This window comes from Felis catus, chromosome A1 (assembly GCF_018350175.1).
Source record: "Felis catus isolate Fca126 chromosome A1, F.catus_Fca126_mat1.0, whole genome shotgun sequence".
Taxonomy (NCBI): Eukaryota; Metazoa; Chordata; class Mammalia; order Carnivora; family Felidae; genus Felis; species Felis catus.
In genome coordinates, this window is record NC_058368.1 from 109376279 (window position 1) to 109398424 (window position 22146).

The window sequence follows — 22146 nt, forward strand, 5'->3', positions numbered from 1 at the left end:
ATCTTGCCAAGGTGACACAGTTGCAGGGCTCCCAGGAACACCCAAGCCCACACTAGTTTGGCTACAGATGAGTTGCTCTGGCACCTGCTGTGTGCAGGACCACCTCGACTCCAGCCACTCCACTGGGATGCCCCCTGCCTGGAGCACCCCAGGGCACCCTGGCTTGCACCCACATCAGTTGCAGCTGTCCTACCAAGGCACCCTCTGCATGGAGAGCCCTGGGAACCCCCCAGCTTAAACCCATCTCAGCTTCAGCTGTCCTATCAGGGTACCTCTGTGTGGAGAGCCTCAGGTCCACCCCGGCCCATGCCTACTCCAATCTCACCTGTCCCTCCAGGACAGGCACTGGGGATGACCATACACAGGACTGTTCCTTCAAGTATAGGACAAGTAGCTGTTCCACCTGCCTGACAGAAACACACACAGAAAGTCAAGCAAAATATCAAAAAGATATATGCACCACAATGTTCACCGCAGCATTATTTACAATAGCCAAAACATGAAAGCAACCTACACATCCACTTATAGATGCATGAATTTTACAAACATCACACACACACACACAGACTGGAATATTACTATTATATTATATTATATTATATTATATTATATTATACTATACTATATTATTATATCAGCCATAAATAAGCAGGAAATCTTGCCATTTAAAACAACATGAATAGAACTTGACAGTATTATGCTAAGTGAAATAAGTCAGAGAAAGACAAATACTGTATGATCTCACTTATATGTGGAATCTAAAAATAAAAACAAAGTGGCAAATGGGTGAAGGGGATCAAAAGGTAGAAACTTCATTATAAAATAAATAAGGGGAGCCCAGGTGGCTCAGCTGGTTAAGCATGAGACTTCATTCAGCTCAGGTCATGATCACACGGCTCGTGAGTTCAAGCCCCACACAGGACTCTGTGCTGACAGCTCAGAGCCTGGAGCCTGCTTCAGATTCGGTGTCTCTGTTTCTCTTTGTCCCTGCCCTGCTTGCACTCCCTCTCTCTTTCTCTCAAAAATTAACAAACATTAAAAAAATTTTTTTAATTAAGTCATGGGGATGTAAGGTACATTATGGTAACTATTGTTAGCATAGAGTCATGCATATCTGAAAGATGCTAAAAGAATAGATATTAGAAGTTCTCATCACAAGAAAAATGATTTTGTAACTGTATGGTGACGGATGCTAACTAGACTAATTGTAGTGATCATTTTGCAATATAAACAAATACTGAATCATTAGGTCATACACCTGAAACTAAATGTAATATGTCAATTATATCTCAATTTTTGATAAACTAAAAGAGGGGTGCCTGGGTGGCTCAGTTGGTTGAGTGCCTCTTGGTTGGGACTCAGGTCATGATCTGCTGGTTCGTGGGGGTGAGCCCTACATCAGGCTCCGTGCTGACAGTGTAGAGCCCACTTGGGATTCTCTCTCTTCTCTCACAGCCTCTTCCCCCTCACACATGCTCACTAACTCTCTCTCTCTCAAAATAAATTTTAAAAAACTTAATGAGAAAAAAAAAAAAAAAAACCCAGGGGCGCCTGGGTGGCTCAGTTGTTAAGCATATGACTTCAACTCAGGTTATGATCTCACAGTTCATGAGTTCGAGTCCCACATAAGGTGAGCTTGAGCCCCGCTTCAGGTGAGTCCCACTTCTCTCTCTCTTGCTCTCTCTCTCTCTGCCCTTTGCTCACGTGTGCCCCTGCTTCAAAAAATTTAAAAAAATAAAAAACTCTTATGATATTTACATTTAGATGCATCACAAAGTGTCAAAAAAAAAAAAAAAAAAAAGAATCCTGGAACTGTCAAGAGAAAGCAGCAAAATGGCCTCAATAAAATGAATAGCCAGAAGCCAGTGGGATAACAAACTAAAAGTGCTGAATGAAAAAGATTGCAACCAAGAATTCTATATCCAATACAACTATATAGATAAATGAAGATGGAGATATATGGAGATACACATCTGTCTCCACCTATTAGAATATATCTCTCAGGTAAGGACTGTTGTTTTGTTTTAGTGCCTGACACACAGTAAGCACACAATAAACATTTACTTAATGAATGAATGAACTTATAATTGTTGTGTGAAGTATTCATATTTATTTAAAATATGTCTTCAAGGGGCATCTGGGTGGCTCAGTCAGTTGAGTGTCTGACTCTTGATTTTGGTTCAGGTCATGATCCCAGGGTTGTGGGATCTAACCTCTGTGTTGGGCTCCACACTGAGCATAGAGACCGCTCGCTTTCTTCCTTCCTGCCTGCCTTCCTGCCTTCCTGCCTTCCTGCCTTTCTCTCTCTTTCTCTTTCTCTTTCTCTCTCTCTCTCTCTCTCTCTCTCTCTCTCTCTCTCTCTCCCTCTCTCCTCCTCCTCCTCCTCCTCCTCCTCCTCCTCCTCCTCCTCCTCCTCCTCCTCTCCCCTGGTCACACACACTCTCTCTCAAAATAAAATAAAAATACAAAAATAAAATACATCTTCCATACTAGGTTGAAAACTTACAAAGCAAAGATTTCATTTTTAGTTCAGGAATAAAGTACTTATCATATACAGATCCACCTGTGAGAATGACAGACACCAAGATGTTACAGTGATTATTACCTCTGGATGCTGGGGTTGTGGGGGATTTTTCTTTATTTGCACATCTGCACTTCACACAATAACATTTTTGTGTAATTTTTTAAAGTGCAGAATATTGATGTAGGAAAATGCTCTTTATACATTTTAAGTGAAATAAGGTGGTAAAAGTTATAAAATGTATTATCCTGTAAAATATAAATGTGCTTTTAAAAGGACTGTAAGTAGTTACTAAGGTGTTATCAGTGCCACAGGTGCAAAGATTCATGCTTGCTTCTCATTACTGGTCCCTTCAACAAATTCCCTACGTTGAACACATATATTCCAAGTAAATTCAATGGAATGGATACATTATCTCCCACCTGATGATTTGCCAAAATGATAGGAGCCAAATTTTTAAAAGATGTAAACACACCAATATGGGAGAAAAAGACAATAACAACAGCTTTTTGAAAGGTGGAAAGCAGACTGACAGGAGGGACACTGGGTGGCTAACCCAACAACAGTGAATCCCAAACCAGCCACAGAGAAGCTGGGACCTAAAATGATGTAGAGATTCCCTAACAATGCTCAGGAACTTGCAGAAGACCAAGTACTTCTCGATGACGAGTGGTGAAAACAGGTTGACACTTGGTTTAAAAAGCAATTAGAGGGGCACCTGGGTGGCTCAGTTGGTTGAGCGTCCGATTTCAGCTCAGGTCATGATCTTGCGGTCTGTGAGCTCGAGCTCCGCATTGGGCTCTGTGCTGGTAGCTCGGAGCTTGGAGCCTGCTTTGGATTCTGTGTCTCCCTCTCTCTCTGCCCCTCCCCGACTCATGCTCTGTTTCTCTCTGTCAAAAATAAATAAACATTAAAAAAAATTTTTTTAAAGCAATTAGAGGGTGCCTGGGGGGCTCAGTCGTTTGAGCCTTGGACTTCAGTTCAGGTCATGGTCTTGTGGTTGGTGAGTTCAAGCCCCACACTGGCTTACTGCTGTCAGCACAAAGCCTGGTTCCCCTCTGTCCTCTGTCCCCCTCTCTCTGCCCCTCCCCTGCCTGCACTCTCCCCACAATAAATAATTTTTTTAAAAGGCAGTTAGATCCGTATTTCCATTCCTCAGAGTTAAAGGACTCCACTCCAGTAGAGACAGAACTATTTTTTCTCTGAAGAGGGTATCTGGAGAAAGAAACACTGGGCACAGTTGACTGTGGCCTAGTTGTGCTGAAATCAGGGCACTAAGTAAACAGTTAATAGATGCTGAGATCCCTCTCGCCCCGCATTCTCCCTGCCCCTGGCGTCAAAATGCTGTTAGCCACACTGGAGATAGGGAGATTCTCTTCTGGGGAATCTGCCCCGTCAGCCAAAAAATGACCCAAAGAAGCTGGCTGGGAGGTTGCCCCCTCCACCACACTGTGAAACACAAGCCAATGGCCCTGCAGTGAACCTCCCCCCTACACACACACAAACACAAACGCACACACACACACTTTCTCTCTCTCCCTCTCTGTCCTCTCTCTCTCAAGGTTTCCAAATTGCTATTAGTCCCCCACTCCTCAATATGAGCAGGGAATCCAGGATCACCTGACATCCAGGGAAAGCCCATAACATGAAAGAAAAAGATCAAATTAAATTAAAAAGAAAAAATGTGAAAGAAATAAAGACTACACGTGAAGAGGGAAACTTTTAAGTTCTCAGATTGCTAAGGTATCCCATCAATGAAAACAAAAACATGGTGCCATTAGACACGCATTCATATCCAGAGAAGAATACAATACCCTTGGGATGGAATATAATCTTAGAGAAATATCCCAGAGAAGACAATATTTTTTGAAGGAAAAAAAACAGAAAAAATAAAATAAAAGCACTACTCCAGGAGGTATATAATAAGAAAATGGTAGTTCCAGTAAGAGAGAAGAGAAAGAATGGAGAGAAAAACATCATAAAAATAATTTTTAAAAATGTTCCAAGATCTCTAAGTGTGAATATAGAAATATCTTCTTATAAAGATATGTGAGAGAGGTGCCCGGGTGGCTCAGTTGGTTGAGCTTTTGACTCTTGATTTCAGCTCAGGTTAAGATCTCAGGGTCAAGGGATCAAGTGCCCTGTCAAGCTCTGCACTGAGCGTGAGGCCTGCTTGGGATTCTCTCTCTCTCCTTCCCTCTACCCCTCTCCCTTGCTCACACACTCTCAATCTCTAAAATAAACAAATAAATAAAGATATGTGAGAAAAAGCAAGCTGCAAAAGGTGTACAGGATGCTACATCATATGCAGGAAGGAGAAAAAAAAATAAAACTGTATATCCATACCTTCTTATAAACTCAGAAAGGATATACCAAAAAACTAATAAGAGTGATTATTTGTGAGTGGGGTTGATGCATCCCACTGGATTTTTTCATATATACAGTTTTGATTTTTGAGCCATGTGAATAGAACTGCAAAATTAGAAGTAAAAATCAAAATACTCTGCAGGAACCAGTGGTGAGGTAGAGAAACTTAAATTCTAACTGATGAGTTGCTGGAGGTTCATCATAGACAAGTCGGAGATTAAAATCTGAGAGCCCCAGTCATCAGGGCCCCACCCCCAGACTTTTCTGAGATGTGCCTCTAGTAATTCACCATTTCCTTGGTGAATATAAGAGAACAATGCACTGTGCTTCCAGCAGAGTGAAGGGAAATGAAACATTTTGAAACATGCCAGAGCACTGTGTTTCTTCTTAATAATGTCTGCTCTCAGGAGAAACTATTTAATCAAAGCCCAACAAACCTGCTGGAGTTTTATCAGAGACTAACTGGCCTGGGAGGGGGGCGGAGAGAAATACCCAGCTCCAATAGGCTCTAGGTTTCCACGTGGAGGAAGGGAGATACCCAATTTCAGCCCACTCCAGCAGTCCCGTCCCATGGAAGGTCCAGGGGGACTGAGAAGCATGTGTGAAGTTCACAGTACAGAAGTACAGGCTAACTAAGAGGAAATCCTGCTACTCATGGGACCAATAAGAATACTTCTCCTCCCATCACAAAACACAGGTAGAAAAGACAGCAAGCATTAAACCACACTCACATATGGCAGAGATATTGAGATGGTCAGCCTAGAAGTTTAAAACAAGTATGATTTAAGATGCTAAGCATCCTCATAGACAAAGTAGACAGCATGCAATAATGGATAGGCAATATAAACACAGACAGCCATTCTTCTTTTTAAGTTTATTTGTCTTCCAGAGACAGAGACAGAACGTGAGCAGGTGAAGGGCAGAGAGAGAGGGAGACACAGATTCCGAAGCAGGCTCCAGGCTCTGAGCTGTCAGCACAGAACCCGATATGGTGCTCAAACTCAAAAACAGTGAGATCATGACCTGAGTCAAAGTTGGACGCTTAACTGAGCCACCCCAGGCACTCCGAGAAATAGACATTCTAAGAACAAACAATAAAAGAAATGCTAGAGCTCAAAAACACTGACAAAAATGAAAAATGTCTTTGATGAGCTTATTGATCGACTACACACAGCTGAGGAAAGAATCTCTGAGTTTGCCTATTTCTCAACAGAAACCACCAATACTGAAAAGTAAAAAGAATAAAAGACTGGGAAAAAAGCAAAAACAAAATATCCAAGAACTGTGGGACAGCTACCAAAAGTGTAACCGAAGCATGATCAGAATTCCAAGAGCAGAGGAAAGAGAGAAGGGAACAGAAGAAATGCTGGAAATAATGACTAAAAATTCCCCAAATTAATGTCAGACAGCAAACCACAGATCCAGGAAGCTCCAAGAACAGCGAGCATAAAAAATGCCCCCATCCCAATTTACCTAGACATAGCATTTTCAAACTTCAGAAAACCAAAAATTAAGAAAAAATCCTAACAGATGTCAGAGGAGAAAAAAAAAAAATACTTCACCTATAGAAGAGCAAAGATCAGAATTACACCTACTTCTCTTTTTTTTTTTTTTTTTTAATTTTTTAACGTTTATTTATTCTTGAGACAGAGAGAGACAGAGCATGAACAGGGGAGGGTCAGAGAGAGAGGGAGACACAGAATCTGAAACAGGCTCCAGGCTCTGAGCTGTAAGCACAGAGCCTGACACGGGGCTTGAACTCACGGACCGCGAGATCATGACCTGAGCTCAAGTCGGACGCCCAACCGACAGAGCCACCCAGGTGCCCCACACCTACTTCTCTTTAAAAGGCAAAGCAAGAAGATAGCAAACTGCAATATTTTAAATGTTGAGAGGAAAAAACCACATGAATATAAAATTCTGCACCCTGTAAAATTATACTTCAAAACTGAAGGAGAAATAAAGACTTTCTCAAACAGACAAATATTTGAGGCAATCTGTTTCTAGTAGACCTGCCATGCAAGAAGTGTTAATTTAAAAAAAAAAGAAATTCTTAAGACAGAAGAAAAATGACAAAATTCAGATCTATATAAAGAAAGGAAGAACATTGGAGAAGGAAGAGTGAAGGCAAAATAAAACCACTTATTGTTGTTATTCTTCATCTAACATAATTTGTTTGAAGTAAAAGCAACAACATATTTGATTATTTTTACTTATATGTAAGACTATGTAAGTGTATACACACACACACATATATGTATACACATACATACTTACATATAAGTTAAACGAATGCCAACAATGAGAGAAGGAATGGAAGGGGGATTTAGTATTATTATAAGTTACTCACACTAACCATGGAGCAATATAGGGTTATTTTAAAAATTGACTTGGATTAATTCTAAATGTATATTACCAACTACAGACCAATCACTAAAAAAAAGTTTAAAAAGTAGTATAACTGATGTACTAAAAAAGGAGAGAAAAATGAATAATCTAAAGTGCTCAGTTAAAACCACAAAAGGCAGGGACATCTGATTGGCTCAGGTCATGACCTCACAGTTTTTGAGTTCGAGCCCCACACCAGGCTCTCTGCTGTATGTCTCCCGTTCATGCACTCTCTCAAAAATAAAAAATAAACATTAAGAAAACCACAAAAGGCAGAAAAAGAGTGGTGGGCAAAAATAAGAACAAGGACAACAAATAGAATCAGTAACAATTATGGTGGATATTAATTCAACTACATCAATAATCACTTTGAACACCAATGGCCTAAATGTACCAATTATTTATAGATTATCAGAGTAGGTCAAGAAACAAGACCCAATTATAAACCTATTTTAAATATAAAGACAAATCTAGATAAATGTTAGTAGATAGAGGAAAATGTACCATGATAACACTGATTTAAAAAAAAGCAAGAGTAGCTATATTAATACTAATAATATAATAATTTCACACAAAGCAGCCTTCAAAGCAAAGAAAGTTATCAGGGATAAAAAAGGGCATTACATAATTATAAAGGAGTCAATTCTCCAAGAAGATATAACAGTCCTTAATACCATGCTTCTAACAACACAGTTTCAAAATGCATGAGACAAAAGCTGTTAGAACTAGGGTATTGGATGAATCCAGTATTATAGCTGAAGACTTCAACACATCTCTATCAGAAATGGGTAAGTCCAGCAAGCAGAAGATGAGTAAGCACAGAGTTAAATTCAAGAGCACCATCAATCGACTGGACCAAATGGACACCCAAAGACTATTTCATTCAGCAACAGGATACACATTCTCTTCAAGCTCACACAAAAAGTTCATCAAGACAGAGCACCATTTTGAGCCACAAAACATACCTTAACAAATTTATCAGAAAAAAAGATCTTCCTCAACTCAGGATGGAGTTACAGCCTGATAAACTCATTGTAAGTTGAAAGTAAGTCCAAAATGCATTTAATATACCTAACTAACTGAACATGATAGGTTAGGCTAGCCTACCTTAAATACACTCAGAACACTTACATTAGCCCACATGTGGGCAAAATCATCTAACACAAAGCCTATTTTGTAGTAAACTGTTGAATGTATCATATAATTTATTGCACACTATCCTGAAAATACAAAAAACAGAATGACTCTTTGAGTACAAGATGGTTTTAAGCGCATCCTTCGATTACCCTTGTGACTGTGTGGTTGACTGGGAGCTACAGCTCATCTCCCCTGCTCAGCATCACAAGACAGCAGAGTACCACAAAACGATAGTCTGGGAAAAGGTCAAAATTGAAAATGTCAAGTGTGGTTTCTACTGAATGTGTATCATTTTCGTACCACCATAAAGTCAAAAAAATCAGAAGTCAAACCACTGTAAGTTGGGCACCATCTGTAGAAATCATACAATGCCTAACTCTCATGGAATTAAATTAGAAATCAATAAAAGAAAGAGAGTAGAAAAATTCCAAAATATGTGGAGATTAAACAAAAAATTTCTAAATAATACATGGGTCAAAGAAGTAATCTCAAGGAAAATTAAATACTATTTTGAACTAAAAGGAAAGTGAAAACTCAAGTTGCCAAAATTTGTAGGATGCGGTGAAAATAGTGCTTAGAGGAAAATTTACAACATTAAGCACATCCATTAGAAAATAAGAAAGATAAAAAATCAAACATCTAATCTTCTGCCTTAGGAAACTAGAAAAAGAAGAGCAAATTAAATCCAAAGAAAGCAGAAGAAAAGAAATAATGAGAATAAGAATAGAAATCAATGAAATTGAAGATGAAAATCAGTACACAAAATCAATAAAACCAAAACCAGGTTCTCTGAAAATATCAATAAAGTCAATAATCCTCTAGCCAGGCTAACCAAGAGAAAAAGAGATGACATTAATTACTAATAACATAAGTGAAAGAGGGATATCACTACAGACACCATGGACTTTTTTTTTCAGGCCCCACAGACATTAAAAGGATAAAAAAGCAATACAACGAAAAATTCTATGCCCGCATTTTTTTTAATGTTTACTTATTTTTGAGAGAGAGAGAGTAAAAGCAGAGGAAGGGCCAAGAGAGAGGAGGACCAAGGATCTGTGCCAACAATAATGAGCCCAAAGCAGGGCTCAAACTTATGAACTATGAGATCACGACCCAAGCCAAAGTCTAACACTCAACAGACTGAGCCAACCAGGCGCCCCAATGCCCACAAACATAATAATATAGATGAAATGGATCAATTCCTTGAGAGATACAATCACCTAGAACTCACATAACAGGAAACAGGCAATCTGATTAGGCTTATATCTATTAAAGAAATTTAATAATAATTAATAACCTTCTAAAACAGAAAGCACCAGGCCCAGCTGGGTTCACTGGTGAATTCTCCAAACATTTAAGGAAGAAATTATACCAATTCTCTACAACCTCTTTCTATGAGGTCAGCATTACCCTAATACCAAAATGGACAAACACATTAAGAAAACTACACACCAATATCTCTTATGAAGATAGTTGTAAAAATTTTCAACAAAATATTAGTAAAGTGAATCTAACAATGTATAATAAGAATTATACCCCATAACCAACTGGTATTTATCTCTGATAGGCAAGGCTGGTTAAATATTCAAAAATCAATTAATCTAATCCATTACATTAACAGTCTAAAGAAGAAAAACCACATGATAATATTAATAGACACAGAAAAAGCATTTGGCAAAATCTATCACCAAGTTATAATAAAAAGTCTCATTAACCTAAGAATAGAGGGGAGCTTCCTCAACTTGATTTTTAAAAAAATACAAAAACCTGTAGCTAGCATCATACTTCATGGTGAGAAACTCAAAGCTCTTCCACAAAATCCAGAAGAAGGCAAGGATATCCCCTCTTACTATTGCTTTTCAACATCATGCAGGAATTCTTAGCTAATGAAACAAAACCAGAAAAGCAAATAAAAGGTATACAGGTTAGGAACGAAAAACTAAAACTGTCTTTGTTCGAAGATGACATGACATCAAAGTACAAAATCCAAGAGTGAATAAAAAAAAAAAGTGGAACAAAAAAGCGATTATAGCAGTGTTTCAGGATACAAGGTTAACACACAAAAGCTGATCGTTTTCCTATATACCAGCAATAAACAAGTGGAATTTGAAATTAAAAACACAATATTAGCAACCCCAAAATGAAATAAACATATACAGGGGCACCTGGATGGCTCAGTTGGTTGAACGTCCGACTTTAGCTCAGGTCATGATCTCATGGTTCATGGGTTCAAGCCCTGCATGGGGCTCTGTGCTGACAGCTCAGAGCGTGGAGTCTGCTTCAGATTCTGTGTCTCCCTCTCTCTCTGCCCCTACCCTGTTTGTGCTTTGTCTCTCTCTCAAAAATAAATAAACATTAAAAAAAATGTTTAAATACACATATATAATATATATATATATATATATATATATACATAATCTAACAAATATTATAAGATCTATATAAGAAAAACTAGAAAATCTTGATGAAAGAAATCAAAGAACTAAATAAATGGAGAGATGGCCAAGTTCATGGACAGGAAAACTCAATATTGTCAAGATGTCGTTCTCCCCAAATTAATCCACAGATTCAATGCAATCCCAATCAAAATCCCAACAAGTTATTTTGTAGACATCAAGAAAGTGATTCTGAAGTTTAGATGGAAAGGGAAAAGACTCAGAATAGACAACACAATATTGAAGGAGAAGAAAAAGTTGAAGAACTGATACCACCCAGTATCAAGACTTGCTATAAAGCTACAGTAATCAGGACAGTGTGATACTGGAAAAAGATAGACAGGTAGATCAAAGGAACAGAATGAAGAGCCCAGAAACAGACCGCCATAAATACAGTCAACTGTTATTTGACAAAGGAACAGAGGTAATTCACTTGAGCAAAGTTAATCTTCAATAAATGACAATGGAACTGGACATTCACATCCCACCCCCCAAAAATAGACACAGACATTACAGGTTTCACAAAAATTAATTCAAAATGGATCACAGACCTAAATATAAAATGCAAACTATCAAACTTCTATAAGATAATATAGGATAAAATGTCTATGACTTTGGGTTTGGTGATGACTTTTTATGTGCAACACCAGAGGCACAATCTATGAAAGAAAGAAATGACAAGCTGGACTTCATTAAAAGTAAGAATTTCTAGCCTGCAAAATATACTGTTAAGAGAATGAGCACAAGCCACAAACTGGGAGAAAATATTGCAAAAGACATATAGATAAAGTATTGTCCAAAAATTCAACAATTAGAAAACAACCCAATTTTAAAAAGGGCCAAACATCTTTTTTTTTTTTTTCAACGTTTATTTATTTTTGGGACAGAGAGAGACAGAGCATGAACGGGCGAGGGGCAGAGAGAGAGGGAGACACAGAATCGGAAACAGGCTCCAGGCTCCGAGCCATCAGCCCAGAGCCCGACGCGGGGCTCGAACTCACGGACCGCGAGATCGTGACCTGGCTGAAGTCGGACGCTTAACCGACTGCGCCACCCAGGCGCCCCAAAAAGGGCCAAACATCTTAATGGACACCTCACCAAAGAAGTTATACAGGTGGTAAATGAGTACATGAAAACATCATATATTATCAGGAAATTAAATTAAAACCACAGTGAGCTACCATTACATACCTATTAGGAGGGTTAAAATCCAAACCGCTGACATCACCAAAATTTCATGAGGATGTGGAGCGACAGGAACTCTCTCATTTGTTGCCAAGTGACAATGCAAAATAGTGTGGCCATTTTGGAAGACACTTTGACAATTACAAAATGAAACACGCTCTTAACATATGATCCAGTGATCACTTTCCTTGGTATTTATGCAAATGAATTGAAAACTTATGTCCACAGAAAAACCTGCATACAGATGTTTAATAGCAGCCTTATTTATAATTGCCAAACCTTGGAAGCAACCAAGATATCCTTCAGTGGGTGAATGGGTCAATGAACTTGGTACATCCAGATAATAGAATATCATTCAGCACTAAAAAGGAGACACCAAGTCATGAAAAGACATGAAGGAATTTAAATACATAGTACTAAACGGAAGGAGTCAATCTGAAAAGGCTAGACATTGTATGATTCCAACTATATGACATTTTGGAAAATGCAAGACTACGGAGACAATAAAAAGATCATTGGTTGCTAGGGGTTAGTAGGGAAGGAAGGACAAAGAGGTGGATTACAGAGGATTTTTAGCAGTGAAACTACTCCATGTGATATTACAACAGTGGTTACATGCCATCATACATTTGTTAGAACTCACAGAATATGCACCACCAAGAGTGAACCCTGAAATAAACTATGAGTTCTGGGTGATAATGATGTGTCAATGTAGACTTATCACTTGTAACAAATGTACCACTTTGGCAGGGAATATTGATAATTGGGAAGGCTATGTATGTGCAGGGTAAGGAGTATATGGTAACCCTCGACTTTCTGTTCAATTTCGTTGTGAATCTAAAACTCCTCGGGTGCCTGGGTGGGTCAATCGGTTGAAGGTCAGGTCTTTGGCTCAGGTCATGATGTTGCGGTTGGTGGGTTCAAGCCCTGCATCGGGATCTGTACTGACACCTCGGAGCCTGGAGCCAGCTTCAGATTCTGTGTCTTCCTCGATCTCTGCCCCTCCCCCACTCATGGTGTGTTTCTCTCTGTCTCCAAAATAAATAAACATATAAAAAATTTTTTTAACTCCTCTAAAAAAAATCTATTTTTTAAAAAGCAATGACTCTACATTTTTTAATCTAACTTGACATCTAATTTTTTAAATTATTTTTTTGAGAGCAAGAGAGAGAGCGAGAGCAGGAGAGAGAGAGAGAGAGAGAGAGAGAGCAGGGGAGGGGCAGACAGAAAGGGAGACACAGAATCCGAAGCAGGCTCGAGGCTCTGAGCTGTCATCACAAAGCCCAATGCGGGGCTCAAACTTGTGAACAGGGAGATTATGACCTGAGCCAAAGTCGATCACTTAACCAACTGAGCCACCCAGGCGCCCCCATAAGACTTTTTAAATAAACTAAATTGAAGTTTTTGGGTTTTTTTTTCCAAGAAAGAAAACTGCCCAAAACTTAATGACATGTCTTCAGTTTAAAAGGACCCACTGTGCATCTGACACCCTAGAGGAAAACCAAACTACCCCAAGGTAACTGTAAAATTTGGAGCATGGGAGCCCAGAAAATTTCCTACAAATTTCTAAAGAGACAGCTAGAAAAGATGTGGATTCAAAATGCATTTGGACTTCTGAACAGCAATACTGGAAGATAGGACACCATGGTAAAGGCATTAAAAATTCTAAAAGAAAATTATTTCCTGCCTGAAATTCTGTGTTGTTAGGATGTGTTTCCCCAACAAAGAAGAAGACCTGAAATGCAAGGATCAGGAAGGTCACACAGGACAGAGGCAAAGGGAAGTCTCAGGAGGGGGGTGACAGGAGACCTCAGAATGACAGCCAGCCAAGCAAGTTGTCAGAGGGTGCTGTCCAGGTCAGTCAGAGCAACTCAGCAGGCTCCGGGGCAGACTTTTTGGAGAAAATGAAATTGTGCGAATAACTCATTTGCCCAAGTCTAATGAGAAGATATTTATATAAGCGGCCAAGAATGTAGGGTCAAATCACAGAGGAAAAGAGAATGAAGCAAGTGGAAAAAACTATTCACTCCAGAAGAAAAAGCTTTGAGGGGAAATAAAAGTAATCTAATTGTAGTTAACTACACGTCCCAGCTTTGAATATATTGGTATTATTATGCAAATTAAAAAAAAAAAGGGGGGGGGGGGGTCTGACTGACCGGGAACTCTGATCTACTGTATAAGGAGGATGAGAAAAAGGGAAGGATGCAAGTGCAAGAAGGAAGGCAAGGAGGAAAGAAAATTAAATATTCATCATAGACCATAGTAAATGACTACCCCCGAAAATCAAGAAAATTGAGAAACACAGAGGACATAAATTCCAAAAGAAACAGTTAAAATCATGGCTCCTCAGAGAAGAGGCTAATGGGGTGGGGGGAGGGGGCTGGGCTGCTTGTCGGCAACTGAAGGCTCTGCCATTTTATCTCCCTTGCCAGTTAACAAGGTAACTAACAAGTTCATGGATGCTGGCAGGTGACGGGAGACCCTTGGATCAGAGACAAAGAGGAGCTTGTTATGCACGATAATAGTATTAGAGCATTATTTTTTATTTTGTCCTCTGCACCGCGGTTCTCACAGTGTGGTGCCCAGGATCCCAGCCAGCACCTGTGCACACTGTGGGTTGCAGTACAGGAGAAGAAGCCTGAGCTTAGGGAGACTGAAGTTCTGATCATGGACAGTAAGTCTGCTGCCTTTGGTTTGTGAGGAAGGTGCTGCTGTGTCCAACACTGATTGGCATACAAACATCTTTCAAAGGACACTAAGGAACAAAGAAGGGCACTTAGATCCTCGCTCACCAGTCATACAGAAATCCAACAGACCCACGGGGAAGTGAAAGTCAAAACTGACATTTTTTACAACCAACCTCCCTGAATGATTTTTTACAAATTACATGCATGTATAACTTTAATTTTAAAAATTCTACTAAATTAGTTATTTTAGATTATTAAAACAATTCGCCTAACCCTTATTCCCACTGACTGGGCATCTTTTCTTTCCATAGGAGAAACAACTCGAGAGAAAATTGGGAAAGGATGTTTTGCAGAACTTCGCACAGAAAGAGCTGGTCCCGAGGCTGGGCCATCTCAACCCCAGCGACCTGACCAGGGACAAAGAGCAAGGCGCAGAGGCCACGACCCCGCCCTTCCCTAGTCTTCACCGCGCCTCCGGAGCAGGCTCCCCCCTCCAGCCACCCCCAGGCGGGAGCGCGTCTTGCACCTGCGGGGCCAGGATCTGGCGCCCACGCCTCAGGCTGTAGGACAGTAGCAAGCCCTGTGTCGAGTGCAGGGAGCAGCCCGTTCGTAGTTCGTGTTGACCGCCAATTATCCAGTCTGTGAATGGAGCCCCCTGAAAATCAGATACCAACAAGAGCATTTGTTACGTAGCCAGCCAGCTGGGGTCTCTCTGCGGGCCAAAGGCCAGGACGGGTTTCCTGAACCCGGCCGGGAGGCGCGGTCCCGATGTCCTTAGTGGCAAGGCAGGAGTCGGGGCGGGCAGGGTCCTCGGCATCAGCAGATGCCCGGCCAGTCGGCGGGCCGGACGCCCCCCTCGCCGGTGCGCACAGGCGCTCGGGGTACCGGGGTGCCGGCATGTGTAGGCGGCCCGCGTCACGCCTGGTGCTGGGTCCCATCACTCCCACCTTGGACGCTCCCGCGCCCGGCCTGCGACCCGCGCGCACGCGAGGAGGGGGCGGACGCCTCATAGTCCGCTCCCACCCGTCCCTCCCTCAAGGCCACCGCCCGAGGCAGCGGAGGAGGGCAGAGCCGCGCAGAACCTGTTTATCAGCCCCATCTCTCATTACATAAGGCCTCTATCTCCGCGGGGCATCGCCGCGACTGTCAGGCCAGCGCGTCTTCTCCCACGCGCAGGGGCGCACCTGCCCACAGTTCCCCGCCTCAGTTTACACGGTCCGCGATTGAGGGTCCTTGGCTCCTCTTGGCGCAGAGCTCCGGGATCCCACAGCGGTTCCCTGCTCCTTCCCTCAACACAGAGACCCAATTCTACAGATGAGGAAACTAAGGCCCACAGCGGTGTCACACAGCCTAGTGGCAGCACTCCAGGCACTGGGGGGGGGGGGGGGGGGGGGGGATGAGGAGCGGGGGGGGGGGGGGCACAAGAGGCAGGGGCTGGCTCAGGACCTACAATTGTGCTGCGAAGTTTGGTTTGGCCTGAAGAGAGGGTGGGAGGAGAGAGTGGGCAAGGCTGGGAGGCTTGTGAACAAGAGCCCCAGCAGTGGCCCTTCATCCCTTCAGAGACCCTTGTGAGGAGGTTGAGCCTCACTGAGGGTAGGACAAAGGGAGCCTGAGCAGACAGAGAGGGGCCTGGAGGGGAAAACACTGGTTTAGGGGAGGAAGTGGGTGAAGGAGCCAGGCTGACATCAGTAATCAACAGGCAAATAACATAGTTTCTGTTGCAGGGGTTTCTGGAGGACTTCTAGAGAAAGGAGTGAAAAGCAGGTTATGGGCCAGTGTCCCTGAGGGAGAGGGCTGTTCAGGGAAATCCTGGAGTGGGGGCAGGCCCTGAAACTGCCCTCCACAGCCTTCAATCTGTAGAAACTTGGGTCCCTCAGTGGGGAGGGCTTTGTCCCACAGATAACTGGTGAGCAGAGGTGGCCACCCCAGGTCTCAATGGCACTGGGAGCAGTCACACTTTCCAACCTGGGCTAAGGCTGGGTCCTGACTCATGCCAGTCTGGCATGTCAAGCGTTTCCCATCAGGACAGGCCCACGCTGAAGGCCTGAGTTGTGCACCCCGTTTTTAGGCTGTCCATATTCAAAGTTATAATCAAGGCAACTTTAAAAAGAAAAGGTCCCAGGGAGGATCTCTGATTCTGACTGGATCTTTCAGTGGAGACCTGGGAATCTGAACTTTTTATCATCCTTTCCATAGTGAGGCCAACAGGGAATCAGGCAGATGAAAAGGAGTGAACTTCACTCTTCTCTTTTTATCCCGTTTGAATGTTGTATCCAAAACAAGTATTACTCTGGTAATGCAAGAGACCACTTCACTGAAAAAATAAAACCCCTCAATTCCCACATCGGGTAGACTGTGGTCATAGCACTGTCTGCCTAGCACTTCTGGTGACCCAAAGGGTCTCAGGACAGGAGCTGGGCAGGCACTCGGGGCGGTCACCAAGCAAAACTGCTAGAGCTCTAGCTGGCTTGGCCGACACCAGGCTGCCCTCTTCCCTAATGCTGGAGTAAGCCCACCCATATCTTGAAAATTGCCCCAGACCCCCTCACTGCTAAGTCCACAAGAAATCAAATTCTTTCCTTTATGTGACACTGGATTTTCCACAAAGTAAAATCAAGATGAGTAAAGATGTGGTTTCTAGATAGTACCCGACAAAGCGGAGACCAGGGTGGGAGGCGTCACACTTGGCCTATAAAAGCTACCGCAAGAGGCCAAGGCCACAAGCCACTCAGCTTAGGCCAGCCTACGTGTCCGCTCCTCGCTCCTCCTGTGTTAGCTCTAGGCTCCATGGCGCTCTGGCTGACCGTGGTCATTGCTCTCACCTGCCTTGGTGGCCTTGCCTCCCCAGGCCCTCACTCAAGGAGGGAGCTCAAGGAGCTCATTGAAGAGCTGGTCAACATCACCCAGAATCAGGTGAGTACGCTGGTGCTAGGGTGGGTAACTCTCAGGCAGGGTAATTGGTCATTGTTCAGGCCATGAAGGTTGGGCCGTGCCAAGAGGCCTGTGAGGCCTGAAGAAGCCCCATGGACCAGGACAGGCCCAGCCATGAGGGAGAGGTGCTGGGCCAGCGGTTGGGGGAATAGCACGACGGACGGCCCCATAAAGAGATTTGGCTGAGCCCCCAAGGACCACCTGTTCCCCTGGCCTGGCCCTGCCTGCCAAGACCAGCTCCTACTCAGCGGTTCAAGAAAAGAGGTTAGCAGAGAGAGGCCAGCACCCTCCCAGGGCGATTTAGAATTTGCCAAATGGATGTGAACAGAATAATGGGGCCATTATTCGCAGTAGTTTGGTTAAGCCCATTCTTATGGAAAAATTCACTAGTAGTCAGCTCCTGTCCCCAGTGGTGATGGCTCACACTTTGAGTAATTTTTGTGTGCCAAGGCTAGTGCTGTGCTTTTCATCTCATTTCATCACTGCCAACCATCTCAAGAGACAGGTGCGATGACCCTATTCTACTAAGCTGCATTAAGGTTGACAAAAGCCAGATTCAAACCAGGCCTGGGTGACACCGGGTGCCCATATTCCAAACTGCAGTGTCCTCCGATTCGGAAGACAGCGTTTAAAAAAATTTTTTTTTATTAATGTTTATTTTTGAAAGAGAGGGAGAGAAACAGAGCGAGAGTGGGGGAGGGCAGAGAGAGAGGGAGACACAGAATCCAAAGAAGGCTCACAGCTCTGAGCTGTCAGCACAGAGCCCGATACAGGGCTTGAACTCATAAACCACGAGATCATGACCTGAGCCAAAGTCAGACGTTTCACTGACTGAGCCACCCAGGGGCTCCTCCAGAAGATAGAGTTTTATACACGAGTGCCCACCGCCTCCCATCTGACTGACCTGGCCTCCCCTCCTCTCTCACCCAAAGCTGCCCTGGCTATGGGAAGCTTCACTCAAGGCTGTGTCACTCAGATTTTTCTCTCTCAGCCCCCAAACCCTGTACAATGGATCTCCCTCAGTATGCAGAGCAGGAAATTAAGTTCAGGAACACTGAGGGGTCCCAGGCCTGCCTCTGTGCTACACCGGGTTGCCTGTGGGGCCTGATCGCTATGGAGACCTACCCTGCGATTTTGCTGTCTTTTTGCTCCTTCAGGTATCCCTCTGCAATGGCAGCATGGTGTGGAGCGTCAACCTGACAACCGGCATGGTGAGGACCCCTTGGAAGCTGGGAGGGAGGTGGCTGAGTCTGTAGGTCTTATGTGTGTCTTTCCTCACTTGCAAGGCTTAGGGGTTCCACGCAAGCACAGTTTGGACCTTCCCCACCACCCAAAGCTACCTCCGTCAAGACTCTCAGCCCCCTCCTCCTGTGAAGTCACTGAAGGTGCTGCCTAAGCCATACGGCTGGGGGTTCCCAGCAGGGCCTGACACCCCTGTGTTCTTCTCCCAGCAGTACTGTGCAGCCCTAGAATCTCTCATCAATGTCTCTGACTGCACTGCCATCCAAAGGACCCAGAGGATGCTGAAAGCCCTGTGCACTCAGAAACCCTCAGCAGGGGTAAGGCACCCTGCCCTGTACCCCTCAACCCTGCACCCACTCCTGCCAGCCCTGGGCTCACCCTAGAAGCTCCGGGGGGAACCTAGCTGAGCATCTGAGGCAAGCGTCCACCCGGGAGGCGGGTCCACGGTGGCAACAGGAACATGGCCTCCGGGATTTCCAAGACCTGGTCTTGAGAGCTTCCGACTCCCACCTGAGCTTCAGTTTCCATATCGGTGAAATGTGGGCACTAACAGACTAACAGTACCCGCCCCATGGGGCTTTTGTGAGGATTAAATAAGCCAGTTCCTGGAAAGCCCCTGGCAGAGGCTGGGCATCTTTGCTCTGGAGTCCCATTAATGCCCTGGCCTCTTTTTCCCACAGCAGACTGCCAGTGAGCGCAGCCGAGACACCAAAATTGAAGTGATCCAGTTGGTAAAAAACCTGCTCAACCATCTAAGGAGAAATTTTCGCCATGGAAATTTCAAATGAAGGATGAAAACCTAGCATGGCTATTTGCAGAGGCAGACCTGACCGTTTAAGTTATAGATTCACTTTTCTTTCAGAAGTTTCAAATTACTTGGGGAGATGGCGGGGGGATGGGAGGGGGGCACGATTTCCTTAGCTTAGACCTCAGCCTGTGCTGCCTGCCCTCGCCTAGCCGACCCCAGCTGCCCTTGCCTTGGTGCACAGGGCCCTCCTCCATCTGGGCTCTGAGTTCTGTGAACAACCAGGGGCAGGGGTGGGGGAGGGGGGGCGGAGCACTGCCTCTCACGACTGCCCCCTCCTTAGAGGGAATGGCAGCATTACACCAAGGACGCCACCTTGGCAGACACGTATGGGAGGCGGACCTGCTCTATACAGGGACAGCTAAGGCAGACAGCGGCTCAGGCATATCTCTTCTTGGCCTTATTTATTACTGTGTGTTATTTAAACAAATGTTGTTTGTCTGTGCTGGGGACAGGGAGGGACTGTCACCACCAGAACCTTGAGCTGGGGGCCCAGTGACTTGGGCTTTAGGAGTCCCTGGGAATAAGCACTGTGTGCAAAATTCTGCTACCTCATTGGGGTCCTGGGGCCGACACAGGGGACAGGAGAGAGGGCTGGAGTAGCTGCTCTTGTCTGCCAGCCAGCAGTTGGCCCTCAGCCAAGAAGTAATTTATTGTTTTTCCCTGTATTTAAAGTTAAGAAATAAAATGTTATCAAAGAATTAATAATATATAGAAGAGCAGCCTAGAATGCTGCATCTGGTGTGTGTGGACTGTGGGGAGGGGTCATTGAATGTCTTGTTTCACTGACTTTGTCAAAGGAAGCCAGAAATAAAGACAGTGACAAGAGACCTGATGATGTTTGTCTTTTACTGTGGCCTTTGGGAATCCTGGCCTATGTTCTTCTGGAGGCAGGGCAGTGGGAGTGGCGGGGGAGTTAGGGACAGGACCTGGGCTGGAAGGAAGTAAGCGACCCCCCAGGGGTGTGGGCTGCCACCCACAGGGAGGCAGAGGAAGCCTGGGCCCTGACTTCTGGGTTCATGGAGGACATGAGAGGAGGAGGAGGAGGAGCAATTAGGGACCTCAGAAGTCATCTTATGATCATGGTTATGATGAGTGGCCAGCCTATGTGTAGCACCACCCACACAACCTCTGGTGTCTCCCCCACAACCTCTCTGAGGCTCAGGGGAGAAAAGGCTATATGCCCAAGGTTACACACCTGGTGAGGAGCAAAGCCAGGATGAGAAGCCAGAACTCACTCCAACTCCAAAGCCCATACACTAAACTACCCAGCCTGTCTCTGTCCAAATGTCATCTCACCTCAATGTATGGCCTTTATCATACTGGCATCAACCTATGCGGGCACCTCCCCCGATGGGAAGCTCACTTTCTAGGGAGAGCACAGTCAGCCCTTGGACAGGTGTCATCATTAGTGCATACTCACCACCTCTCTGAACAACTGATTTATGACCCCTGAACTATGGAGTGATGAGTAGAGACCCCAGGTCACAGGGGCCTGGTCAGACTGCTGCCCCAACCAGGTCTTCCTGCCTCTCCCTTGGCCCAGGCCAGCACTAGGAGCAACAGAAGAAGAGGCCTCAGCAAACCACAGCTAATGCTCATGTCTCTCAGGAGCGGTTTACACTGTGAATCTGAGAGGTGCCCATAAGGAGGGGATGCTTTTGCAGTGGGTGGTAGGGTCCTCACAAACCAGTCTCAAACACTGGGTGGCGGGCAGGTACCCTCCCTGAGAAGCCCCGAGCCCTGTGGGAACATCCACAGCAATGTTCAGAAACCAGTGGGGGCAGTCACCTGGGAGCAGTGAGAAGTGATGCTGTGCACGACTCAGGCAACAGAAGCCGTGGCAGGACCTGACCAGGGGCACACAACCACAGGGGCAGCTCCAGGAGCCACTGAAACAGAGCGGACCCCTTGCACCCAGGTAGAAATGAGGGAGGACCTGTGGAGGGGGCACAGGAGCTGAGCGTCCCACAGGCTGTCCGGAGCAGGGACTGGATCGTCTCCGTGGTCCCACAAGGTCTCAGAACCTGCTGAGTCCCACTATATTTGCTGAGGACTGCCTGCGGCCTATACTCCTCCTGCCCTCTGGGCTGGCAATGACTAAGACAGCACATGCACTCAAGGTTTAGCCCCAGAAAGAAGTCTGTAAGCAATGGAGGGTCTGGAGAGGAGAGCTCCACCAGGAAAGCAGGCAACTCGGGGGTGGGGGTAGGAGGTAAGAGCTCTGCAATTCCTCTCCATCCAGAGGTTCAAGAGTTTTGAGCCAGAGGATATTTGTAGAAGATTAATTTTATGTTTATACAAAACTTTTTAGCAATCCAGTCTCTGGCAGCATCACCTCTGACCCACATCCTCTGCCCAACCAGAGCACTGGCCGGTCGGTCCGAAGGAAGATGGAAAGCCTTCAGGTGAAACTCCATGTGAATCTTTCAAGAAGACTGGAAGTGA

At 44.5% G+C, this 22146-nt stretch overlaps 2 protein-coding genes across 7 annotated transcripts in view; one reads left to right on the forward strand and one right to left on the reverse strand.

The window, feature by feature from the left end:
• Positions 1-22146, reverse strand: part of KIF3A (kinesin family member 3A) — a 109107-nt gene that overhangs the window by 12439 nt on the left and 74522 nt on the right. The window lies entirely within an intron of this gene.
• Positions 14947-20526, forward strand: IL13 (interleukin 13). 6 transcript variants are annotated; one of them, XM_045058808.1, is made up of 5 exons: positions 14947-15582; positions 17569-17633; positions 18809-18862; positions 19106-19210; positions 19574-20526. In XM_045058808.1, the coding sequence occupies exons 1-5, from the start codon at positions 15489-15491 to the stop codon at positions 19679-19681; spliced, it is 426 nt and encodes a 141-aa protein (XP_044914743.1). In that variant the 5' UTR covers positions 14947-15488; the 3' UTR covers positions 19682-20526. The 6 variants fall into 6 exon arrangements, with proteins under 6 accessions (XP_044914743.1, XP_019687433.1, XP_006927648.2 ...); XM_019831874.3 differs by having other exon boundaries at positions 14950-15582; positions 19103-19210; XM_006927586.4 differs by lacking the exon at positions 14947-15582 and having other exon boundaries at positions 16149-17633; positions 19103-19210.